Source organism: Asterias amurensis, chromosome 3, assembly GCF_032118995.1.
Source record: "Asterias amurensis chromosome 3, ASM3211899v1".
NCBI lineage: Eukaryota > Metazoa > Echinodermata > Asteroidea > Forcipulatida > Asteriidae > Asterias > Asterias amurensis.
The window spans coordinates 17,310,288-17,334,931 of NC_092650.1; the positions used below are offsets into that span (position 1 = coordinate 17,310,288).

Genomic DNA, 24,644 nt, shown 5'->3' on the forward strand with positions numbered 1-24,644 from the left:
TACCAGCCAAAATTACATTGCATTTACTCATTTGTTGCTTAGCAAAGAAATTTGGCAAGCAGAAGTGCCCTGCTGAGTGGAGAGAGAGGGCGCCATTGGTAAATTATTTTTGGCAAGGTTTGACTACAACGGCTGTTTCCTGTGTGTGTGGGTGTGCGCATGCTTCGTGAAATTAAATAGCGTTCCTAATAAAATGGCGGACGACATGGAGGATGCGGAGATGACGATTGACGGTAAAGTTATCGACAATTTACGAGTCGTTGACTTAAAGCAGGAGCTGAAAAAGAAGGGTTTGTCTATAGGTGGGACTAAGAGTGTCCTTGTTGAAAGATTGCGAGCGGTAATTATACCACCTAATTTTTATTTATGTCTGTTTTAATTTAAAACGTTGAGACGACTTTTCGTCGTGCTACCCGCTAAAAATGTTTGACCCCTCCCTGGTGCCCTGTATTGATCGTTTGTGTATTGGAAGGTGCCGGATACCAGTCAGGTATATTTACAATTTTTTTTTACAAAATACTTGTGCCTACTAAACTGAAGTATTTTTTGTAGTTAATAAGTTTACATGGTTTATAATATATGATAACACATTTCATAGCTTTCTCCTTCTATAAATGTAACGAAGAAGAGTTTTAAATCATCAATCAGTCCACTTAATTCATGATTTGTGAGTGCTAACTGAGCGAGTGATAACAATTATATTAATATAAAAATTAAAAGTGATATTCTTTTCACAATGTAACACACCAAAAAAACAAACGAGCAGCGATCCATGGGGATCCAAGCACGTTTTTTGCACAACATTGTTTCAATGAAATAGAAGTACTACACGACTAGTTTAAATAAAGCATTGGAAAACTTTCTGGGAAAAGTTTCCGTATGGCGCCACCACTTTTTCATTCGATATGAAATAATATTATAGTATCTACAGGGGTTGCCCTTAACTTTTTTTTCAACTGGCCAGCAGGACCAGTTGGCTTGATTTTTCACTGGTCCGCCAGGTTTTTGACTGGTCCGTCAATTTTTTATGCTATTTTTTTTAAAACTAATAGTATTCTGTTGTATACCAACTGCTCGATTTTCGATCGTCGCTATTTCAAAATTCAACATGATTTGCAACGTCAACTTAACTGCACTGGAAGCCATACTTTATTTATGTGTACCAAGTTATTGTGTTCGTAAAGGATAATTAATTTGAGAGTATTTTTTCTTTAAAAATGTAATAACAATAGCGTTATTAAAATTAATTTAAAAACAGGTCAAATTATTTGTCAGAGCAAAATGATCTTTATTTAGGTAGTTTTTTTTTTAGTCCACGGTTTATTGTAAACACTCATCATAAAAGTATTCCTAGATAAGAAGAACTTTTTTATGGAAGAAAAAAAAAATAGTGTTTTTACTATAAAAACACCCCAAAAAACACTTTAAAACCGACTGTTAAAATATCATTAACTTTTTATGTACTGCCTTCAAATACTGTGGGGGAGGGTTACGTGCGATCGCTCAAGTTATTTTATCATGTATAAACATTGCCTATTATTGTACCCTATTATTGTACCCTATCATTGGACCCTTTCGGTACAGAAAAAAAAAAGTTCACGGATTTACAAACAATTTACAGGGTTTACAGAAGGTAATGGTGAAAGACTTCTCTTGAAATATTAGTCCATGAAATGCTTTACTTTTTGAGAAAACGGTAAAACAATATAAATTCTCGTTAACGAGAATTACGGATTTGTTATAAACACATGTCATGACACGGCGAAACGCGCGAAAACAGGAGTGGGTTTTCCCGTTATTTTCTCCCGACTCCGATGTCCGATTGAGCCTAAATTTCCACAGGATTGTTATTTTATATATAAGTTGTGAAACACGAAGTGTGGGACTTGGACAATACTGTTTACCGAAAGGGTCCAATGGCTTTAATAAGTATTCATAAACATAATACATCGTACCGAAGTTCCCAAAATCTTCCCACTTTCGTCCAGAAAAACCCCCAACAAAAAGTAGACATCAAAAAAGTCCATGAAGAAGCATACGAGTTTGACGGTATTTTTTTCAATTATGTGTATGGAATGGTCGGTGCCGGCGTCTGTTTTGTGAACAAAATTTTCATTTAAAAAACGTTTTTAAAATCAGCAAAAACAACTGCGCCTTTGTTTAACATATGATTGCATTCTAGAACCCAAGTCTTTCTTGAAATCAACCCGCAAAAAACCACAAACAACCGCGCATTATATGTGACCAATAAAACCATGGATAAACTAGATCGCCCACCAATCGCCCGCAAAAAAAAAAAAAAAGCCCCAAATAACAACAAAATTACCCAAAATTAGGACGGAAGAACTTTACTAAACACAATTAAATACTCCTTTTTGCTCATCCAGAGTATCTTAACTTGGTAATTTTTGTTGAATGAAGCCTCACCGTCTCGCTCGTTTTTCGTAAACACGCTAGACTCTTATTCCCACACGGAAATCTGCTCCGTTGACCGACCATGCTGCTGACAGAATGTGTTTTGCTTTGTGATCTTCTGTCAAGGCGATTGAAGCTAGTTTTGTAAGCTATTGCGTACTTTCACCAATAGAGGGCGTCTATTCCCACGCTATCGAATATTCTGAAACGCCCTCTAGCGTTCAGTATTTCTTACACTTTCTGCCACACGTGAACTAATACGAAGACTATAAGCCTTTGCGTTGCATGATGGGATTTTGCGCTGTGTATGCGTGATCGTAGGAAGTTTGCCAGCGTTCAGCGGCACTTCGAGTAATTTTTATTATATTTTATCCAAACCTTGAGTGAATGTTTTTACATTTTATTCGAGCCTGAAAATAGTTTAAAAATTGTCATAGTTCTGTAGTACCGCTGCCGATATTTTTGACTGGTCAGCCGGACCAGTTGGCAAGGTGTTTCAGCTGGTCCGCCGCGATTTCTACTGGCATTTGGCCAACGGACCTGCGTTAAGGTCGAACCCTGATCTAACTTACCTCAACGAGATATCCCTTTTTGTAAAAATTAGTGAAAAAGTGGTGGCGAGGTGCGGAAAGTTATCCACTTTCTGTGTGGTGCAACCACTTTTTCACTCCTTAAAAAAAAAGAAGGGATATCTCATTTTTGAGGGAAAATTAAATACTATATAATATATACAGTAGTATTTATTTCATATCGAATGAAAAAGTGGTGGTGCCATACGGAAAGTTATCCATAGAATTAGCCAATGGTCCCCTTGACAAATGATACGTGTATAAAGGTTAATAAAAAGGATGATTCTATTTGGTTTGGTAAGGTCATCACACTTCCTGATGCTCAACTGCTAATGTGGTGGGGCGGCAAGGGACAGGAGTCCAGTGAGATCAGTGTACCAGTCACTGTTCAGCTTTTCAGCAGAGACCGGACATTTGAAACACAAAATACATCGAAAAAATTTACATAAAACTTACACAGTTTGAAGAAAATAAGAGTGAAAGCTTTCGTTATTAAAATATTACTTAGGCCTACTGTGCTGTACTGTAGTTTTTGAGAAATGAGTAAAACAATGTCACAAAAATAATTTTTGTCTCAGTTTTAGCATTATGTCAAAAAGTATTTAACCAGTTACGGTATGTTAATAATATCATAACTGGTTAATACATTTTTAAATGCAAAAATAATTTGTATAACTATTTGAGGGGATGCTTTCTACTTTCATTATCTTCAAACCCTGTAAGTTCAATGAAAATCTGTAGACATTTTGAGTACCCAAATGCCTTTAACTGCTGGTGTTTAACAGTTAAATTTATATGTATTTATTTGTTTGTTTCTGTAGCAAATGTACCTCGAGCAGTTGCAGCAAGAATCAGTTGGAGATGGCAACAAACAGGTGAGAAACATCAAGGAGATAAAAAAAGAGACAAATCAAAGAAACTTACTGACATTTTTATTCGCCCAAAATGTAGTTAATGGCAAGGACCCAATTTCATGAAGCTGTTAAGCAGCAAAGACTGATTAACAGATTTCTTTGCTAATCAAACATTGAGTGGGGCACCAGCCACAACAATACAAACTTAATGTAAAGTTGGCTGGTAACCTGTTCCTGCTAAGCAATACTATTCTGTGCTTCGTAAGTTTTTGTGCCTACAGACGTTATGAAATTGGGCCCTCCCTGATGTTTAAACCCTAGCAGAGTCTTTATCAATGCTAAGTGAGAACACGAAACATGTACACAATGTTATTACTGGTGTAACAGAATGGAAATGAGGTGAGGTTTGAGGTAGCCAGTGTTGTCTGTGGGCGGTGGTGGGGGTGCCTGCCCAGAACTTAAACATTTCGCCCAGCACTAAGAGCAAAATACAGAGTACTGCCCAGCAGATTTCCACAAGATTGCACTCCGCAATGATTGCCAAATATCCAAACATGAATAATTTTGTTGAACCGCCCACCTTTGACAAACTAAATTGGGTTTAGAGCCCACCTCTAAAACGGTCTAGCTACAACACTGGCGGTAGCACCTAGTGTACATCTTTATTTGAGTAGTGTAGGTTTTGAAAAGAACCAACACAACTACAAAGAGATTTGCACATGGTGCTACTGCAATCCGCACATGATTATACATGGTCTCCCACCATGCAAAGTTTCAAATTTTACTTTGAAATTAATGAAAAGAGAGAGAAGCAGAAAATGTTTGCCAGTACTTTTTTTTTAAAGGCAGTGGACACAATTGGTGATTACTCAAAATAATTGTTTGCATAACACCTCACGAGCAGTGGGGAGAGGTTGATAGTATAAAACACTGTGAGAAACGGCTACCTCTGAAGTGGCGTAGTTTTTGAGAAAGAAGTAATTTTCCACGAATTTGATTTTGAGACCTCAGATTTAGAACTTGAGCTCCCGAAATCAAGCATCTGAAAGCACACAACTTCTTGTGACAAGGGTGTTTTTATCTTTCATAAACATCTCGCAGCTCAGACGACCAATCGAGCTGAAATTTTCACAGGTTTGTTATTTTATGCATATGTTGAGATACACCAAGTGAAAAGACTGGTCTTTGACAATTACCAATAGTGTCTTAAAAGAGAGCATTCAGATTATTATTATTGGTTTCTTGTTTTTGCCATGCAGATGATGGATGAATCGGTGACTTCCAACTCATTCATCAAGCAATATCTACAGCAGCAGCAAGAGCTTCTCAGTCAACGACAGCCCGAAAAAGGTTGGAACTAACTTGCTTTTCTTTATTATGAAATAACAGTAAGGTGAGCCCGGTCTTGACTGTAGGGTGATTTAAAAAAAAAAAAATTAATGCAAGTTCACCCAAAAACAAGGCTAAAAGCCACTCTAGGTAATGGGCTACAAAATCCTGGCTGGCAGCTGTTAATTGACAGAGCTGAAGATGGGGTCCATTTATAGCGGCTAACCACCGGTAAACAGTCATAACTAAGCAGTGAAGACCGACTCCCCACACTGATATTCCCATTTATAAATGCCTTTTAAAGAAAAAGTTCAGAACTTGAGTTTTTTGTTTTCGCCATTGTCAGTGGTCCAAAAACTTGTCATTCTTGTGTTTGAGGTTGGATGTTTATTATCTTTTGATTTAGAACATGAAGAAGAAGAAGAACCAGAACACTGTGCGGAAGTACCAGCTGCGCTGGCTGATCAGGTCGAGGAGCTTCACCAGTCCCTCTCCAGGAGTCAATCTCAAGAAGACGACAGGAAGAAGCCCGAAGAGAAAAGCGCAGACACCACCGCCGCTGAAGAGAAGGACGAGTCTGTCACGTCGACAGAGCCCGCCAACAAAGTTCCAGACTCAAGTTCAGCGGTGACGGAGCAGAAGGCGGCAGTTGAAGACAAAGAGGCAGCTGCTGAGACGAAAGTAGAGGAACTTAAAGTCGCCGCAGAAGCTGGAGAGAAGCAGACTAAGCCAGTGGCTGAAGAAAACCGTCAGAGTGTAGACGATGTTCAGGAAGCGTCATCAAAGGAGACACCAGTTCAAGAAGAATCGAAAGAGAAAGCAGAAGGAACGGACCAAGAAGTCGCTCAAGAGAAAAAGATACAGGAGAAGGCACCAGAAGAAGTCGCGGAAAAGACGGAATCTGGTGATGTGGCACCTAAAGCCACTTCAGAGTCTGTCCCAGACAGCCAACAAGAAGAGCAGGTAACGTCTCCAAAGGAAGAGAAGATGGAAGTCAAAGATGACTCTGAGGAGACGGAGAAGCCAAAAGCGGAGAAGCCAGAAGCATCTCCAGAGGCGGAGGACAAGCAGGCATCCAAGAGAGAGCTGGAAATGAGTCAAGAACAAGTGCCAACCAAGAAACCCCGCCGCTGGTCGAGAAAGACAGAGGAGGACACGGCGGAGAAGGCAGAGAGTAAAGGTCATAGGTCAAGTATCAGGAGACGATCAGGGACTCGATTATCAGATCCACAGGAACAGGAAGAGAAAGACACACCCAAAGAGAAAACAGATGAGGTAACCATCTTTATATACAAATGCAAGTAACGTGTCTGTTTTTGTAAGAAAATTTTCTTACAGCTTTTTGGGGGTCTGGTGATCATACCACTGGGGTTAATTTTTAAGTTCTCTTCAGATTTCAAACTTTTTTTTCTCCCTGATTATGCAGAAAATCAACCAATCTGTCCATGTTCTGATGAACAAATTATTTGAAAATTTCCCTGATTATGGAAACTTTTTCCCCAACTATGTTGAATATAAATTTAAATATCTCACTGATTGTTGTACATAATCTTCCGATTGCAATATGCAAATCATGGCAGCTCTTATACAGATGTACCCGACGTGAACTGCTAAATGTCTTTTGCATGGAACAGCTCTCTAACACTCTCTCTTTTTCTCAATTTAACATTTGTCTTGGTTAAGAAACCCGAGCCGTCTGACACTCAGGAACCTGTCGAGGACTCCACTGTAGTAGAAAAACCTAAACCTGACGTTGAGAAAGAATCTGAGGATAAGGAGAAGGATGAGCAACCAGACGCAAAGAAAACTGCACCGGCAGAGGTACATTATATTGACCAACCCATCATTACATTTCAGGGTTATGTAATCGGGGTTCTCCCCATGCACAAGCTATTTTATTGTGCCGATACGGTGTGCTAAAATGCACAAATTTCAGCAAATACGTGAACAACTTTCTTTTTTTTTTCATTATAATTTTACAAAAAAACATCAAGAGAATACCTAAGAATGCTCCAGATTGTAGGATGTAGCTTTTAAAACCAATATAGACACCAAGTAGAAAACATATCGAGAACCAATTCAGCGTGCTTCCGCCAAACTTACAAAAGATTTTGTAGCCACTGCCGGCAATGCCAAATTTATTTTTTTTGCTGAGAAATGTTTGATGAATATGTTCTCCAAACTGTTATTTGAATAAGAAACCTTGCTATGCTTTCAGGATACTAAGGATACAGAACAACCCATGGAGACGGCAGCCGTCAGTAAAGAGGAAGGACGACGCGATGATGGAGAGCCACGCGATGGGGAGCAACGCGATGACGGAGAGCCGCCACGTGATGAGAGTTACTACACAGCTGAAGATACATCCATGGATCAAGGAACCACAGATCCTCCCAAGAGGTGAGAATTCAACACTGTCTGTCTAGTGTCTTGAATAAGGGAATCTAAGAGTAGGGGTGCATTTTTGAGGTAATAATTTTCAACTGCTTTGGTTGAACTGTCCTTTGTTGATCACTGCCAATTGATCAGAACAGATGGTTACAGCCTGGAAATTGGCCGTTTAAAACAGCCTTGGGCATGGTCCTTTATTGCACAGCCACCACCCTGCGAGGATTTAGACCGCCATTTTAGACCGAGTCCATAAAACTTATTCCCATTCATAAATACCTTTGTGTTAGTAAACATGCCTGGAAAGTTGAGAACTCATCTGGCGGTTTAGCTATGACTCGCCAGAGACTCTGAGATGAATTTCTTTTCATTACTGAGCACAAGCTTGGAACTTGTTTTCGAGCCAAATATCTGTACCTCCTTACCAACTTAATTTGGCTGTGAAATGTGTGTAGCGCCCTCTTTTGGTTCAGTTTCCTCAGGCCATGTTTAACACTCCTTTCTGTAACTGCTTTAAGCTCATAAACTTGTTTAAACAGGTCGTAAGCCAGAATGGCATGTGGTGATGAATATAATATTTGAAAGATAGGTTTGGTTTTGTAAATTAAACTGAAACTTGTGTCTGTTTATAGTGCGGAAAGTGAAGTCAAAGATGAAACTGACGATGCTAAGGAGGAGCAAGTTCCCATGGAAACTGATGCTCCAGTCCCCAAGGTAGTAGAGGAGGAGGTAAAAGAAGAAACGAAGAAAGACGGAGACGATGAAAGTTCGGATACCGTAGATAAAACGGTAGATGTTGGTAGCAAGATTGAGAAGGTAAGTCTGGGTGGGAGAATTGGATTTGTTTCCACGTCTTATTTTGAATTTTTGGCAGGATAATAATAATAAAGACTTGTAATGCGCACATATCCACCCTACTGGGTGATCAAGGCGCAGTAAAAAAACAAAAAAAAACAAACAAACAGAGTTAGTCCTTGAAAACCTGTGACATAAGATAAGTTTTGAGAAGAGATTTGAATTTTGAGGGGCGCACACAAGATCTAAGATTAAGATGAAATAGACTGAAGCTTTGAATCCTTGTACCAAAAAATCAAATGCAAATCAAATGCTGTTAATATACATAAAATACTGCATATCTGAAGTGAATTGAGAAAACAAGTTTCTCTTGATTGTTGGAGATACATTATGTACAATTTTTGAATAACAATGTGAAAAATGGGAAATGGATTTTATTGACTTTTTACTTTTTAACATTTGTAATTTTTGGCATAGAAGAGAAGGTTACTGGTGTTTTGGGTAAACCTAAATTGCCAGTTACCTACTCCTTTATGCCAAAGTTTACTAATGTTCTTATTTGAAAAGTTTCCATGAACATTTGAAATGTCTTGCATAAGGCAATCACTTTTAGTTCGTTCTCAAAAGTGTCCCCAAGAAGTTGTTCAGACGGGAAAGAAAAAATTACCCCAGTGATTTGAAAAGTACTTCCCCAGTTGCGGACAAAACTTTGTACACAGAAATTGTTTGACTCAAAAGAGAAAGATTTGCCAATGATGTAACATGCCTAACCTAATTACACTTAGCTCAAGGGGCCTATGAGAACCAACGTCATCTGGGGACAAGGTTGAACGCTGTACTCTGTGGATGTTCCTGTTAATGCGCCCGAGCGCACCGACCCTAAATTCAGTCCCTCTGACTGTGAGTAGTACCATAAAAGGAGATATGAGTGCCAGGATAACAGATGGACCAAGTTGCTCCGAATAACTTTGTTAGAACGTCTCAGTCTCAATAGAGTTGTACAAAGAGGAGATATGAGTGCCATGATAAGAGATGGACCAAGTTTCTCAGAATAACTTTGTTAGAACGTCTCAGTCTGAATAAAGAGGAGATATGGTATTGGAATTACCTTATGCTGAGATATCAAACAGTTTGCTACGAATAACTTTGCTAGAACGTCAACATCTGATTAGAAAATACAAGGTTGAGAATTGGAACAAGTTGCTCTAATAACTTTGCTAGCACATCACAATCTGAAATCATATGTCATTCCTGCTAAGGACTTGCTGAACACTGTCTACCTTGTTTCATGGACTTGTGCTATAACACTGATATCAGAAACGGCTTACTGAAACGTCATCGGCTAAATCTACTTGGACCTATCGGAACGAAAACGCCAAGATTCAGTTTTCCCGAACTTTTCTTGCTGTGTGGAATCCTGCAATCTGGTCTTCAGTAGATTCTGTGTGATCTTTTACAAACACTTTTCAAAACAACCTCGAGGATATCTTCATAAACAACCAGAACTCAATTTGTTGACAACAAGAAGAGAATTTATCGAAAGATGTGGTTGAACTGTCAATTTTAAATATCACAATTACAATATCTACAGAAAGGAAAATTTACGTCGCTGTCTTCCAGGATCGCATTGTAAGAACTTGACAATTAACTTTGAAATGAGGAACTCTTCACACCATCAAAGGCATCAGTATTCACCTTATGTCTTGAAAAATATACATATAACCATAAGGACTTCAACAACAGCCAATGAAAATACTTTGCCTGCTGATGAATATGCAATTACTCAAATGACAGGCAGCTTTGAACAACAGGATACAATGGAGGCATTAGAATACTGTATGCCATCTACTGAATATTCATACCCCTGTGACATTTGCATACTGGAAATCATTTGCATATTGGAATATCTGCACTCAACTGTATTGTATTGCTTAGTGAATAGGTGAACTGGAGCCTCAGAATCTGGAAATGTTCCACTGTTATCTGATGATTGGCACTTTGGATGAGGACCAATGTAACCTGGCTCCCATACTGATGTTGCCCCTACTGCTCTAGACATTTCTGTGGATGTGGAGAAGCTGGTGATGGAGGTGTGATGGTCTACAGGCTATTTTTTCAAGCCCAAAGTTACATAATCAATTTGGGGTGGGGAAATTCATAACCCCAAGTTCTGTGAAAAAAAAACAGGAACTTGTCCCTATAATGGCAAACAACTCAAAAGAATTTCAAGTTTTGACTTGAACCTGATGTTCTCATTAAATAACTTGTCAAGAAAAAACATCTTTCTGTAGAATTCTAAAAATTGACGAAAGAACTATTGGTCTCCCAAACTTTGCAAACAGTGAAATGATCCCCAAACAAGATTCTCAAAATTTTGTCCATTTCAAATATTTTATCAATTGTCGTGACATAATTTCCACTTAATTTCTTTTGCACGTTGCTGGTTAATTGCTTAATGCTTTATGTTTTTATTTCTTGACTCTTCGAATAACTTCAGGAACAATCTGACGAGACTGAAAAGCCTTCCGTAGTGACGACTGCTGCAGTGAAAACTAAACGATTTGGCCTCGGTTGTAAGTTTCTCTTAGTGTTTAAAAAAACAGCAAAAAAAAAAAAGTGAAACTGTGTAGATAGCAGGGCTGATACTTCACGAAGGCAACAAAGACGATTGCTTCCATGCCCACTGGTCATGTTGGTCATTGCCTTGGTGCCCTTCAAATGCTCCAGTAGAAGTTTACTGTTTCCTCTTAGAGTGACCAAGGGTAAAAACGCCTTGGTGCCCTTGCCCCTTGCCCTTTCAAATTGAAGCATACAGGCCTGAGATAGTGTTCTTCTCGTCTTGGTAACAAAAATCTCTGGTCCAGTAAAAGTTTTGAGCTACAAGCCCAACAGTCTTGTGGATTTTTTACCCCAAATTCGAGCCCCGAGTTAAGCCTGGTTCATACTTCCTGCAAACGCAAATGCAATATGATTCTCGACGGCATAAAATTCGCAACAAATAATTTGCATCAGTTGGCCTGTGCTCAACTCCTGCAAAAACATTCACTACAAAAGCGACAAGTGACATCAAAATTTGTATCGCATTTGCATTCAAAGGAAGTATGAACCGAGCTTTAGATGTAAATTATTGATAAAGTTGTCAAATTAATGATGTTACTTTTTTCTTGGTATTGATAGCTTCAAAAGAAAAAGACGAAAGCTCGACGGATAAGACAAGTCCGGGTGGTGCCGCCGCTCCAACCTCGAGGAAGCGACGATGGGGGAGCACTAAGAATGTGACTCAAGTCAAGAAACTCAGCGTCAACATCAGCACTGATATACTGAAGGTGAGTAGCATTTCAAACTCGGTATGGTCCAAGAATTAGCAGAGCCCAATTTCATAGAGCTGCACTGGACACTATTGGTAATTGTCAAAGACTAGGTGTATCTCAACATATGCACAAAATAACAAACCTGTGGAAATTTTAGCTCAATTGGTCGTCAAAGTTGCGAGATAATAATGAAAGAAAATACACTCGTCACACGAAGTTGTGTGCTTTTCAGATGCTTGATTTCAAGACCTCAAAATCAAATTCTGAGGTCTCAAAATCAAATTCGTGGAAAATTACTTCTTTCCCGAAAACTATGTCACTTCAGAGGGAGCTGTTTCTCACAATGTTTTATACCATCAACCTCTCCCCATTACTCGTTACCAAGTAAGGTTTTATGCTAATTATTATTTTGAGTACATACCAAAAGCACAAAAAGTAGGATTTAAACACACAATCTCGTCATTTAGCATCCTGAATCTGACTCTTAAACATCTGTTTAAAAAAAACACCATCTTAACTTTTTCCTCATTTCTTTATTAGGAAATGATGCCAGAGATGAAGCAAACCTCCATTGACGCAGTTGTCATGGAAACGGACGAGAAGAGTCCATCTTCTTCAGAGACTTCCGATGAGCAAGAAGATGCCACGCCCAGAGAGCCGACGATCACGCGCACCATCACGCAGACTATCAAGAAGACGCAGGCAGGGAGCGACGCTGACTCGGACAGGGAGGAAGGGAAAGAAAATGGGCAGGAAAAAGAGGAAGAAGGAAAGGTGAGAAAGTCTCTTTTTGTTGGCTTGTTGTCTGAAGATTTTATTTTGTTTTGGGGGGTAGAATTACAAAAATAAGCTATGATTTATGTGGGGGGTTACACTCGGTGCTTACCACTGGTCCACTGAAAATAATGCCATTCATAAATACCATGGATGGTTTCGCTATTCCTATTGGTGGAGAGCGCGTCACGTGGGTGTGTATAAACCTTTGTTTATGACCGGTAAAAAGTGTTGAAACTTGGGCGTGACATGCGAGCTCGCACCTGTTCTTATATGACAGTTTCTTCATTCCTATTGGTCGGGAGCAACGGCCTAAGCTTGGGCGGTCCCTTCGGTTACCCGGTTCTACCCGGTTCCAAGTTGAAAACCGGACTTGCGGTTCCACTCTTCTGTGGAACCGGGTACCCGCTTTTGTCGGTTCCGATTTTAAAAGACCGAGTCCCAATTATAAAAGGCTCTGTGGAGCCGATCCTGCGACGAACCGGCTCTAGAAAATGAGGCTTGATGTTGAAAGCGGTGACCGCAGATACAGTGTGCAAAGGCTTCAAGCCGACATGAGTATCAACTATCACATGTGGCTGCTGCATACACAGTGCACACACATAGGCATCTTCTACAACCACCACATGTATGCATGTACATGTCATGCATATACATGTACATGTATAGACAGCACGTTGTGATTGGCTGCCGATATATCCATATTCATAAAAGCTAGCCCCATGCACAAAACACACAGTGCTGTAGGTATGTATGTACAGGCATGTACAGGCATAGTACACTTGTATGTACAGAGACGACACACTGCATGCACTACGAATGTACTGCACTACGGATGTACTACACTACGGACATATGCTACACAACGATCATACTGCCGGCTAAATCAAAGACTTGTTTAAATCATAGAGTAAGGACAGAGCAGGGAAAATAGGTGCTCAATGGCACGATGTCTGATCATTGGGGTGGGTATTCTGGTATTTTCGTTAAAAATAGATCGGCTCCAATTGTGTGTGTGTGTGAGCTCGGAACCGATGTCTGATTAACTTGGTTATTTTCAGTTCAAATAGATCGGCTCATTTGTGTGTGTGTGTGAGCTCTGGACGGGCGGCTTATGTTTTTTATTGAATTGGAACCGGGTATGTCTCAGAACCGAGCTTTTTTTTGGAACCGGAACCGAGCCCCAAATTTCTGGAACCGCCCAAGCTTACAACGGCCGGGACAGTTGTGCCACATCACGCGATACGCGCGACGCGCACAGCAATCTCCTTATAAGGAGTTGTTTACACGAGGGCGGCGGATTGCTTTACCATTTCATAGCTGGAGGGGTGTTGTGTTGAAAGAAATCATTGAACAATCATAATTTTTGCATTTATTTATATTTTTTGACCAAAAGTGTTGATGTTTTTTGACCGAAAAGGTGTTTATGAATGGGAATCAAAATGTGTTGAATCGGTTTTCAACAAGTGGTTTAAACCCGCCGTGGCCTGGTTCTTGATAATTTACCTTTACTTTGTCTCGATAAAATTATCAAGAACCAGGCCTCGTTGGGATTAAACCACTGGTTGAAAACCTCTTCACCACACATTGATTCCCTTATTTAAAACACCTGAGGACCGGTCAACTTTACCCTTCATAGTCCGGCTGGCTAGTTCAGTTTTAAAAAGCATCCCATTTAATATAAAGTATGGGCTTGTGAAAAAGCTGACGGACCAGTGAAATGACAAGCTCACTGGTCCTGCAGTGGTTTTAGTCGTAATGTGTATTCTATAAACTCTTGGCTGTAGTCAACTGTACACTATACCCTGCTTTTGAGGTTGTATTTACATTAAACTAAAATGATAAAAACTTGTCTTAACAATTTTTTAGTTGACCTCTAGTAATGAGGACAACCAAGATGGGACTAAATCTAGCGATGACAGTGACAGCAGTGACAATGACAGTGACAGTGACTCTGGCGACGACAAGGCCTCAAACGATGACAACAATGATGAGGAGAAGACGGAAGAAGACGAGGAGGCCTTGGTGAAACGTCGAGAGATGAGAGCCAAGGAGAAGGCAGCGAGGCAGGAACAGAAGGCCGCCAAGCTTAAGGCTAAGGAAGAGAGGGCCAAAGGTGAGGATAGAGCTTTCTTGAAGATGATCAAGTGAGGAATGTTTAGAAGGGTACACAGAACTGCCAAAATGTGCACTTGAAATCACCATTCTTTGCTAAAAGGGCAAGTGCCGAGTTTCTCAGGCATGCAACTCTTCCTCGGATCAGCTAATTACCTCTTTTTTATTCTCAGTTTTACCATTCCATATTGAGAAATACTGTACAAAATAGGTGCAATTTTGTTATTTCCTCTTTTTTTGGTGAAGCTCCTCTTTTTTGGTGAAGCTACAGTTACATGCCTGGTTTCTGTACCAACTGTGATAGAGAAGTTTGCCTATTATCGTGGAGAAATAGCATTCTTGAAGATCAAAAATGTTTAGAAAGATAGATAGAACTTACTTCATACATATCGGGCTCAATTTCATGGCTCTGCTTTCTAAAAAGAAATATAAATAAATGTTTGAGTTTCCTTGTGTCTCTTCTAGAGTCCCTTTTGGCCAAGAGGACGAAGCTTCGTGAGGTCGTGCGAACCTCCATCGACGATCCGGTACGCGTTGTGGGCAGACCGAGCAAGCCTAGCCCCTCCCGTCGGCCGGAGAGTGCGATCGTTCATGTCATGAACCTGGTCAGACCCTACACCCTCAACCAGCTGAAGGAGCTGCTCGGACGTTCCGGTAAGCTGGAGGCTGAGGATGGCTTCTGGATTGATAACATCAAGTCACATTGTTATGCAGTGGTGAGTTTTTCCTTCGTGGTCTTGTTTGAATAATCTTGGACGAAAGATTGCTTCGGAAGCAAATTCTTTATGTCGTTACATCACATGAAACTTGAAATTGAAAGTAGCAAGTGTGCTGAGCTTTACAAGTAGTGTAGTTTTTTATCAAAGAGTGAAACATACTTATGATCTCCGAATGCAAAACGTGTTTGTTTAAAACAGGGTAAAAATATAATGCCTTTCTGGGTTTTTTCCTTCACTTTTTTATTGTGACTCCAATGCTTTCATTGGGCTTAACAACTTTCACAGGTTTTTTATATCACGTGTATCAGATGTGTATGTTGTGTCACATAAAGTGTGGATACTTGTCCGTGACAATTTTTAGTGTCGGTATCGTGCTTGAAATGAGTTTATTGTAGTTGAAATAACAAACAACAAACCTATTACAACCCCTATTTCATCCTCTTCCTATGCCGTCATTATGTGTGTTTTTTTACTTCCCCAGTTTTCATCACCTGAAGAAGCGGTAGCCTGTAGGGAGGATCTTCATGGGACTAAATGGCCCTCTAGCAACCCCAAAACCCTCCGTGTTGACTTTGCCACTAAAGATGAGGTATGGTGGCAATATTGGAAGGATTAAATTGAACACCGATAAATACATGAAATCTACCACTCCACAACGTGCCCGAATGTTACAATAGGGACAGTTTGTTTTCAAAGTTTTGTCAATGTTTTACTTTTTACTTTTTTGGCCCTTTAGAATGTGTTTGTACTTTTACCTGTGTTTATATTTTTATTATTGATGAGTGGCTCTTTTAGCCTTGTTCCTATTGCTTCTGGTCATTTTATCTGTGAATAAAAATACAATATAAAATAAAATAAATAAAGTTATAAAAATACACAAACATTTTGGCCAATGCACTTCACTGCTTATGTTACACTTGGTTACCTGTTTATGTTTGTTGTGTTGTCATTTAGCGTACAAGAAAGACCATCAGGTCATTAACTCGGGGATGAGATTGTTCAGACTTTTGGCTGAATTCCGAGGCCTGGTGAGGAAATCAGACAATATTTTTTCCACAAATAAAGAAATCCTGCTCATTGGTTTACTTCTCTAGTGCTTTGGATACCATTTCCAAAAGCTCCTTGGAATCTGTAACCCTGGGGGTTACCAAACAGTATAAATGGCATCATTTCAACATACCTTTGAATTTGTATCCAAGTTTCAGACTTTTTTGTTAGTAATGACTCTTACCCCTGTTAACTATTGATTGCTTTTGTACAAATAATGTCACAGACTTTTTGTAATAGCAAAGTAAATGATTCCATTGGAATAAGAAAAGGGCAAGGAGATCTGCAAAGAAGTTAATTTTCTGAACACAATGTTTTACATTAAGGTTTCTGGTCAATACAATGATCCTCTCTGGAGTTATTGTCCTCAGCACCATTGCATTGGATTGTATTGGAAAATGTGCTTTATAGATGCTTGTATTTATTATTATTGTTTGTCCTATTCCCTGTTGTCGTCTTTACAAAAAATCCAACTTTTAATAAATTTTTTGTTTGAACTATCAGATGGACAGACACACGGGTAAGAGCATCCCTAAACCGGAGCCCAAACCAGAGCCCGCCGCGGTGGATCGGGCCAAGAGGGAACGCCGTGTATCGGAGCGAGAGCGGGAACAAGATAAAGAGAGAGGTCGAGACCAGAGAGGGGGTCAGCCGCCCGTAAGGGAGTGGGATCGAGACAGAGAGAGAAGTCTGTCTAGAGAACGACGACGCCGTGAACGAGAGAAGAGACATGCTGAGCAAAAAGGTACCCATCAGCGCTTTCCTAAAGCCTGGTTCATACTTCCTGTTTTCGCAGTTTACCACATTTCAACTGTTTCGTTTCGCATTCGTATTCGCAGGAAGTATTAACCGGGTTGAAGTCTTGTTACCAATAATAACCAGCAAACAGGTTCTGTAGCGGGTCCCATTTAAGAATAGGGAAGTGCTTTGGCATAGTTAAACTTTCAGACGGACAACACCACTAGTTAGTTTGTTCCTGCCTTACCGGCATTTTCTTTCTTTGTACCTCTAGAGAAATGATACTTTGTAGTTCACTGGATCCACGCTCTGGTGTTGTCGGCAGCAGAGTTTGGTTTCCAAAACCGGTCATCACACTTGTGCTCGTGAGCAAACGCTTGAAAAGTGGGAAGGTAGTACATTCTGCTCTACCAGTCTGGCTCCTAGTAGTTGATACCCATGCCTCCTAGTGGTTGATACCCATGCATATATTCTTATGGACTGTGAAAAGGGGTGACCCTGTTTCAGCCCCAGGAGTAGGTGGCAACGGCCCCTGGTAACAGTTAATTTGCGTGACGGCCCAAATCAGTTAATTGAGCCCTCACCTTAAAGGCACTGGATACTATTGGTAATTGCTCAAAATAATTGTGAGCTTAAAAACTTCAATGGAGCTCTTTTGCTAGTATAACACATTCTGAGAATCTGCTCCCTCTGAAGTAACGTAGTTTTCGAGAAAGAAGTAATTTTTCACTTAAATATATGAATTTGATTTCGAGACCTCAGATTTAGATTTTGAGGTCTCGAAATCAAGCATCTGAAAGCCCACAACTTCGTGTGACATGGGTGTTTTTTTCTTTCATCATTATCTCGCAACTTCAACCACCAGTTAAGTTCAAATTTTCACAGGTTTGTTATTTTGTGCATATGTTGAGATACACCAAGTGAGAAGACTGGTTTTTGACAATTCCTTAAGGTGTCCAGTGTCTTTAAAGTGGCCATCTGGCGATATCTCTTTAAAAATATTTCTTTAAAAAACTTTTCTGGGCTTTGTTTTATTTTACAGTACCTAAAGAAGAAGTTGAAGAGCCTCCCGCTAAGCTCCTTGATGACCTGTTCAAGAAGACCAAAGCAACACCCTGCATCTACTGGCTACCACTGACTGAAGAACAGGTTGATAAACTAATTATTGTTTACAACAAATCAAATACAACAAAGGGTTGTATACATATTTTGTTGACTCTGATTTTGAAGCCAAAGAGTCTCAGAAAAGCAAACTTAAAGGGAAGGTACACTGTTGGTATTTGTCAAAGACCAGTGTGAACTCCATTGGTCAATTGGTCATCGGAGTTGGGAGAAAATGATGAAAGAAAAAACACCCTTGTTGGACGAATTTGTGTGCTTTCAGAAAGGAATAAAAGACTTCCAGCTAGAAGTCTTTTATTATTTAAGTGAGAAATCACCTCTTTCTCAAAAACTACGTTACTTCAGAGGGAGGCGTTTCCCACAATGCTTTATACTATCATCAGCTCTCCAATGCTTGTTACCAAGTCAGTTTTTAAGTTAATATTTGTTTTGAGTAATTACCAAACGTGTACCTTCCCTTTAACCACTATATAAGGCAAGTGTCCATATAGAGAGAAGACAAGGAAGGAAGTTTGACGCTTATATGTCGGAGGAAAACCCCAGAGAATTATTGTTTTGTCATTGAATTGGCTCTGAGATGGCAGCTCAATGATGTCAAAGCATAAAAGTCTGTCAGAAAGGAAGGAAGTTTGACGCTTATATGTCGGAGGAAAACCTCAGAGAATTATTGTTTTGTCATTGAATTGGCTCTTAGATTGCAGCTCAATGATGTCAATGCATAAAAGTCTGTCAGAAAGGAAGGAAGTTTGACGCTTATATGTCGGAGGAAAACCTCAGAGAATTATTGTTTTGTCATTGAATTGGCTCTTAGATTGCAGCTCAATGATGTCAATGCATAAAAGTCTGTCAGAAAGGAAGGAAGTTTGACGCTTATATGTCGGAGGAAAACCTCAGAGAATTATTGTTTTGTCATTGAATTGGCTCTTAGATTGCAGCTCAATGATGTCAATGCATAAAAGTCTGTCAGAGCTGCCAACTCTAATACTGGTTCTGCAAAAAGTGCCTTGAAAATCAACTAATCTGTCCATGTTTTGATGCACAAATTTGACAATCCTGATTTATGGAAACTCTAATGTTGAATGTTATTATAAATATCGCCCTGCAAATACAAAAACTCCCCTGATTTGCAAAACTAAATGGAGTTGTGCTCATCCAGAAGACGAAACAGAGTACACCGTCTGAATTGTTGAGCCCTCCGGTTCATCTCAGAGCCACCATCACTCAAAAGAGATTTAGTGTCACTGCAAAACTTTCTAATTCAATTAACCTTTGAAGTTTAGGATTTGTGTACTCAAAAAGTGCTCCACTTCAGAGGGAGCCGTTTCTCACAATGATATATACTACCAACCTCTCCCCATTACTCATTGCCAAGTAAGGTTTCATGCTATTAATTAATTTGAGTAATTACCAATAGTGTCCACTGCCTTTAATTTAAATCTGTGGGCATTGTGTAAAAAGTACCCAGACCCTTTAAAGTCTCATCTATATTCATCGTGCTGTTGCTGCTCTTCTATTTCATACAATAGGTTGAAGTAAAAACCAAAGAATATGATCAACGTGAAAAGGATCGAGAGGAACGTCGACGAAAACTAGAGGAGGAGGACAAGCAGAGAGAGAAGGAAAAAGCCAGAGCGCCAGCGCGGGGTGCACGGCGTCGTAGCCGCTCCCGAAGCAGGAGTCGAGGACGAAGACGTTAGGTGTCGTCTTCCCCAAAGCACACCCTGTGTAAGTAAGTATGTACTAAGTGGTCTAGAAGTCACTTCTCTCACTTTAGTTTTTTGGATTATCCATGTCTTGTGAACCTAATTGCTGCTCATTTCAAAACTGCATCATTCAAATATTTTAGATATCATGAAACTTTTTAGACCTTCATGAGTTACCCTTCTTTCTTTTTTTTTACTCCTGGCATTTATTTTGTTTGAGTGTGGGGTTTTGTGTAGTTTTTTGTGTGTTTTCATCCCATATTTGTTCTCTTCATGTTTAGAAAAATAGAAAAATCAATAAACATTTCAATACCCCCCAAAATTGTCATCTTACTGTTTGTTTTTCTCTCTTAGTCTTTAAAACCACGCATCACAATTTGACGCAAAGGGTAGACTCCATCATTGTTAGATTCAAAAACAATTGAGATTCAGCCATCTTTCTTTGCTAGTGCCTGCAGATGAAAACAGAATCCCTCAAACCTATGTGAATTATGTTTTCTATCATGTCTCCTTCAGGCATGTAACTCAACCCCCCCCCCCACCCCAACTCCTTTTTGTAGTGCTACTGCTATGCTGTATCCCCTCTTCTTTGCACTACCCTCTTTTCTTAGTGTTCCTTTCTTTGGGCATTATAAAAGTTGCATGTCTGTAGCAGAGTGTTCAGCCCGGTTCATACTTCCTGCACTTGCGAATGCGATACAAATGTTGACGTCACAAACTCGCAACGAAATTCGTACTGAGTTGAGTTGTGCTCAACTCTCTTGCCAATATCGCGGCGAAAGAGGAGTTGTGACGTCAAATTCATATCAAATTTGCATCACATTCGCATTCGCAGGAAGTATTAACCGGGCTTTAGCCTTTGAAAAGGTAAATAACTCTGCTGGAGTCAAATGACGGGCTGTCATCAATTTGTGAAAAAAAGAAATACAGTTGGATTATGATGGGTTTGATGCTTTGTGTGTTTTTTTATGATTTACCTCTGTTGGCCTGGACTTTCATCCCTGCAGCTGGGAAGGTAAATTTACATTTTACAGAAGGGCATTTCTGGGGGAAAAAAAAAAAAAGTAAATACAGACTTTGTGAAGTGGGTACTATTAAGGTCGGTATCTGTGATACAGAGCCCATGTCCTCTAAAGACTGCCTTGAAAATCTTGACCCTTTTTTTTTGCTCCTCGTGTTTTGTTTTCTTTCTAGTCAGTGACTTTTAGACCACATAGTTCGGACGAGTGAACCATTTTTTTTTTTTTTAGCTGTCATGGTTTGTATAGAAATGTTTTTTTGGGGGGTAATGGTAAAAAATTTAAAATAAAATGAGGTAATTGCTTTCAGATCTTGTTTTCCAAAATATTTTTGTCTTTTCAGTAGATTTAACTTTCTGTCCCATTTTAATAGATTTTTTTTTGCAACTAGGAAAAATATATTATTTGTGTTAACCCATATACCAGTGTGTGTTAAGTACTGCATACTCGGTACTTTCCCCGAGTCAGGTGATAAAACTGACCAGTAAGACATCTTCTCTTGAATGCTGAAGACCGTGCGTTTAAATCCTGCCCAAGAAATATGCCTGCAGATTTTTTTTGTTACACAGGATTCGTGGAATGTCCCGAGTACATAGTTCATAAAGGGAAGGTATACGTTTAAAATTAATGGCAATAACTACTTACTTGGTAAGAAGTACTGCAACTTTTGAAAAGTAAACACATTGTGAGAACCATTTGACTTCCGAAGTTATTTGGTTATGGAAGAAGTTGTCAGTTTTTATTCCAAAAAATTGAATATGAGAAGCATATCTGTCAGTATTCCAGTTGCAGATTATTGTTCCTGCATGGAAATAACCCTTTTCAGATTTTCAGTGATACTTCATATACGCCACCTTTTTTTTTTAAATGAAATTTTCAGGTTTTTTTTGGTGTATGTCTAAATTAATATAGTTTTAAAACAATTTAACATTTCTAAAAAACTTAAGATATACGCTCCCTTTTACACACACCAGTGTATGAGTAAACACAAATATTTTTCTGTAACTTGTTACAATGGTTGGGCTGTCAGGTAAGGTGTACATGGAAATTCGTAGTCTTGGTGCAAGACGTTTCTCGTTTCCCTTTCACGCACACCGCGGCCAATTCACCGACAGCGCGCGCACCGACTCACCTGACTTAGTCCACTCACTGCTCTCCAGGGCGGTGAGTGGACTAAGTCAGGTGAGTCGGTGCGCGCGCTGTCGGTGAATTGGCCGCGGTGTGCGCGTGAAAGGGAAACGAGAAACATCTTGCACCAAGACTAGGAAATCCGCCGTGGTTGTCTTTATAGAAAATCAGTTGATGTTGTTAAAAGACAGGAAGAAGCTTAGAATTGTGGCATTTGATATGGCCTGGATATTGAATGATCTGTGATGTTTTTGATATAGGGATAAATTATTTGTACTCCAGAAGACTAGGTTGTTGTCATTTATACTTGCATAGTTAAATTTTTTCAATATTGGCTGTGTGCTTCACGAATTTGTGATTTAGAAATTTAATTTAATCTCAACTTAAAGTTTTGATAATCTGAGGGGCATGGTTAACTATACTGTCAGGGTTTTTTTCTTCACCTTTTAGGGTCGTCTAGTATTTGGGGTTTTACATTGATTTTTATGTTTACAGTAAATTATTGTTTTTGAGAAATTCTAAAATTTTCGTCAGCTGTCGTAAGAAACCTTAGAAACAATTATGTAAATATCCATCAATTGGTGTATTTTTTAGCTTGGAGAAATTCATTTTTATTTTTTAGAAGCGTATTGAAATAAAGAAAAATGAACTAGAGAATCAAATGAGTTCCAATTTTTATTTTAACTTCTCTTCATTTCGCAGTTCCCTCGGGTAAATTTGCAAAACTTTCAAAAAAGGGCAAGTTTGAGCAGCGATCTTCGACTTGTCAACCATTAGTCAATGTTCCATGGTAACCTATGCATGCAATACATCCTGGGTACCAGGCAAAATAACCCAATGGCCGACAATAGTCAACTATAGTCTCTTGCTCGAACTTGCTCAATGTATAGTTTGTTTGTTGAAGTCATAGGTTTGAGTTTTGCTCTCATTCGAACTGCCATCTATAGAAGACAGAAATAACTGTTATTAACCCCTCCAGAGACATTAGCAGTCCAAAAAACGGCTGAAAGTTCATCCTTGAAAGGGCAAGGCAATTTTCATTTTGCTTAGGGCATTTCCATTGGAAAGTCTGAAAATTCTATGAGAATTATACACATAAAAACTCCTTTGGTAAAAGGCACAACGACCGGAGAGCTGTTGATGGTATAAAACATTGTGAGAAACAGCTCCCTCTGATGTAACATTGTTTTTGAGAAAGAGGTAATTTTTCACTTGAATATTTCAATCAAATGAAAGACTTCAGGGCTGCAGCCTTTTTTAGGCATCTGAAAGCATCTAAGGTGTCCAGTGCCTTTAAGACGGTCAAAGGAAGTTTGGAACTTCAATAACTTCATTCAGAGTTAATACTTGTACTTGAAAATATTTGTCATTCTACTGTTCAACTTTTGTCTGTATTATCAGGAAATTTTGCTTTGTTTAATGAACTTGAGAAATAAAAATCTAGAAGAAAAAAAAGTGGGTATTGTTGTTTCCATTATTTGTCTTGTGTGTGTTTATTGCAATCCCTGCATACAACCCTTGATACTCATTATGGGATAGCTCCATTTAAAGGCAGTGGACACTATTGGTAATTACTCAAAATAATAATCAGCATAAAACCTCACTTGGTAACAAGTAATGGGGAGAGGTTGGTAGTATAAAACATTGTGAGAAACGGCTCCCTTCTGAAGTGACATAGTTTTCGAGAAAAGAGTATCTTTCCACGAATTTGATTTTGAGACCTCAAGTTTAGAATTTGAGGTCACAAAATCAAGCATCTGAAAGCACACAACTTCGTGTGGCAAGGGTGTTTTTTTTCTCATTCATAGTTATCTCGCAACTCCGACGACCAATTGAGCTCAAATTTTTACAGGCTTGTTATTTTATGCTTATGATGGGATACACCAAGTGAGAACACTGGTCTTTGACAATTACCAAAGGTGTACAGTGCCTTTAAAGAACCATGCCAGTCTAAAACATCATTTTCCTCTGCAGTGGCAACTCGCAACTGTTATCTTCACGTTATCCCTTTTCCAAGCAGTGGACTTATAGTTGGATCTTGCACAAACCAGGGCCCAATTTCATAGAGCTACTAAGCACGAAAATTTGCTTAGCATGAAATTTCTTCCTTGATAACAACAGGATTACCAACCAAATTTCCATGTGATTTTCAGGACAAGCAAACAACAGCTGATTACTAGTAACAAGCAATATGCAACAAATAGAAATTTTGTTGGTAATCTTGTTTTTATCAAGAAAGAAATTGCATGCAAAGCAAATTTTTGTGCTTAGCAGCTCTATGAAATTGGGCCCTTTATAGTAAGGCTGCTGACTTCAAACCCAATTAATTCATCATAAACACACCCACTACGTGATAAGGATGTACACTTTTTGTTGTCAAACTCAAAAGTTCTTTCAATGCAGCTTTCCTTTCAAAACTCAATAGTAAAACTGAGAACTGGGCTTGCTCTATGCTGAGACCTAAAAGTAAGCGACCGACCAAATACTCCTAAGTTGATAAGTATTTCTTGTGGCGGGCTGTCAGGTTGGCTCAGTGGTTTCTGTCCCTGCCTTTCACCTCTGTGGAACCCGGTTTGATATCTGGACTAGGGCCTTGCATGTGGATTGGGCTTTTCAGT

At 39.3% G+C, this 24,644-nt stretch overlaps 1 protein-coding gene across 1 annotated transcript; it reads left to right on the forward strand.

The window, feature by feature from the left end:
* The first annotated feature begins 157 nt into the window (after window positions 1–157).
* Window positions 158–22,015, forward strand: LOC139934600 (uncharacterized). Its single transcript, XM_071928888.1, has 16 exons — window positions 158–340; window positions 3,806–3,859; window positions 5,098–5,188; window positions 5,574–6,442; window positions 6,851–6,988; window positions 7,386–7,567; window positions 8,188–8,371; window positions 10,848–10,923; window positions 11,528–11,676; window positions 12,202–12,435; window positions 14,305–14,551; window positions 15,016–15,266; window positions 15,751–15,858; window positions 16,821–17,061; window positions 18,097–18,203; window positions 19,703–22,015. Exons 1-16 carry the CDS (start codon window positions 194–196, stop codon window positions 19,871–19,873), a joined length of 3,249 nt encoding a protein of 1,082 aa, XP_071784989.1. The 5' UTR covers window positions 158–193; the 3' UTR covers window positions 19,874–22,015.
* The last annotated feature ends 2,629 nt before the right edge of the window (window positions 22,016–24,644 follow it).

What these genes read in the sequence shown, in the direction of transcription:
- LOC139934600 (XM_071928888.1), top strand. Translation starts at nt 194, where the DNA reads ATGGCGGACGACATGGAGGATGCGGAGATGACGATTGACGGTAAAGTT. An exon ending in TTGTTGAAAGATTGCGAGCG is followed by an intron (nt 341 to 3,805) that starts GTAATTATACCA and finishes TTGTTTCTGTAG; the next exon opens with CAAATGTACCTCGAGCAGTT. An exon ending in ACCACAGATCCTCCCAAGAG is followed by an intron (nt 7,568 to 8,187) that starts GTGAGAATTCAA and finishes GTCTGTTTATAG; the next exon opens with TGCGGAAAGTGAAGTCAAAG.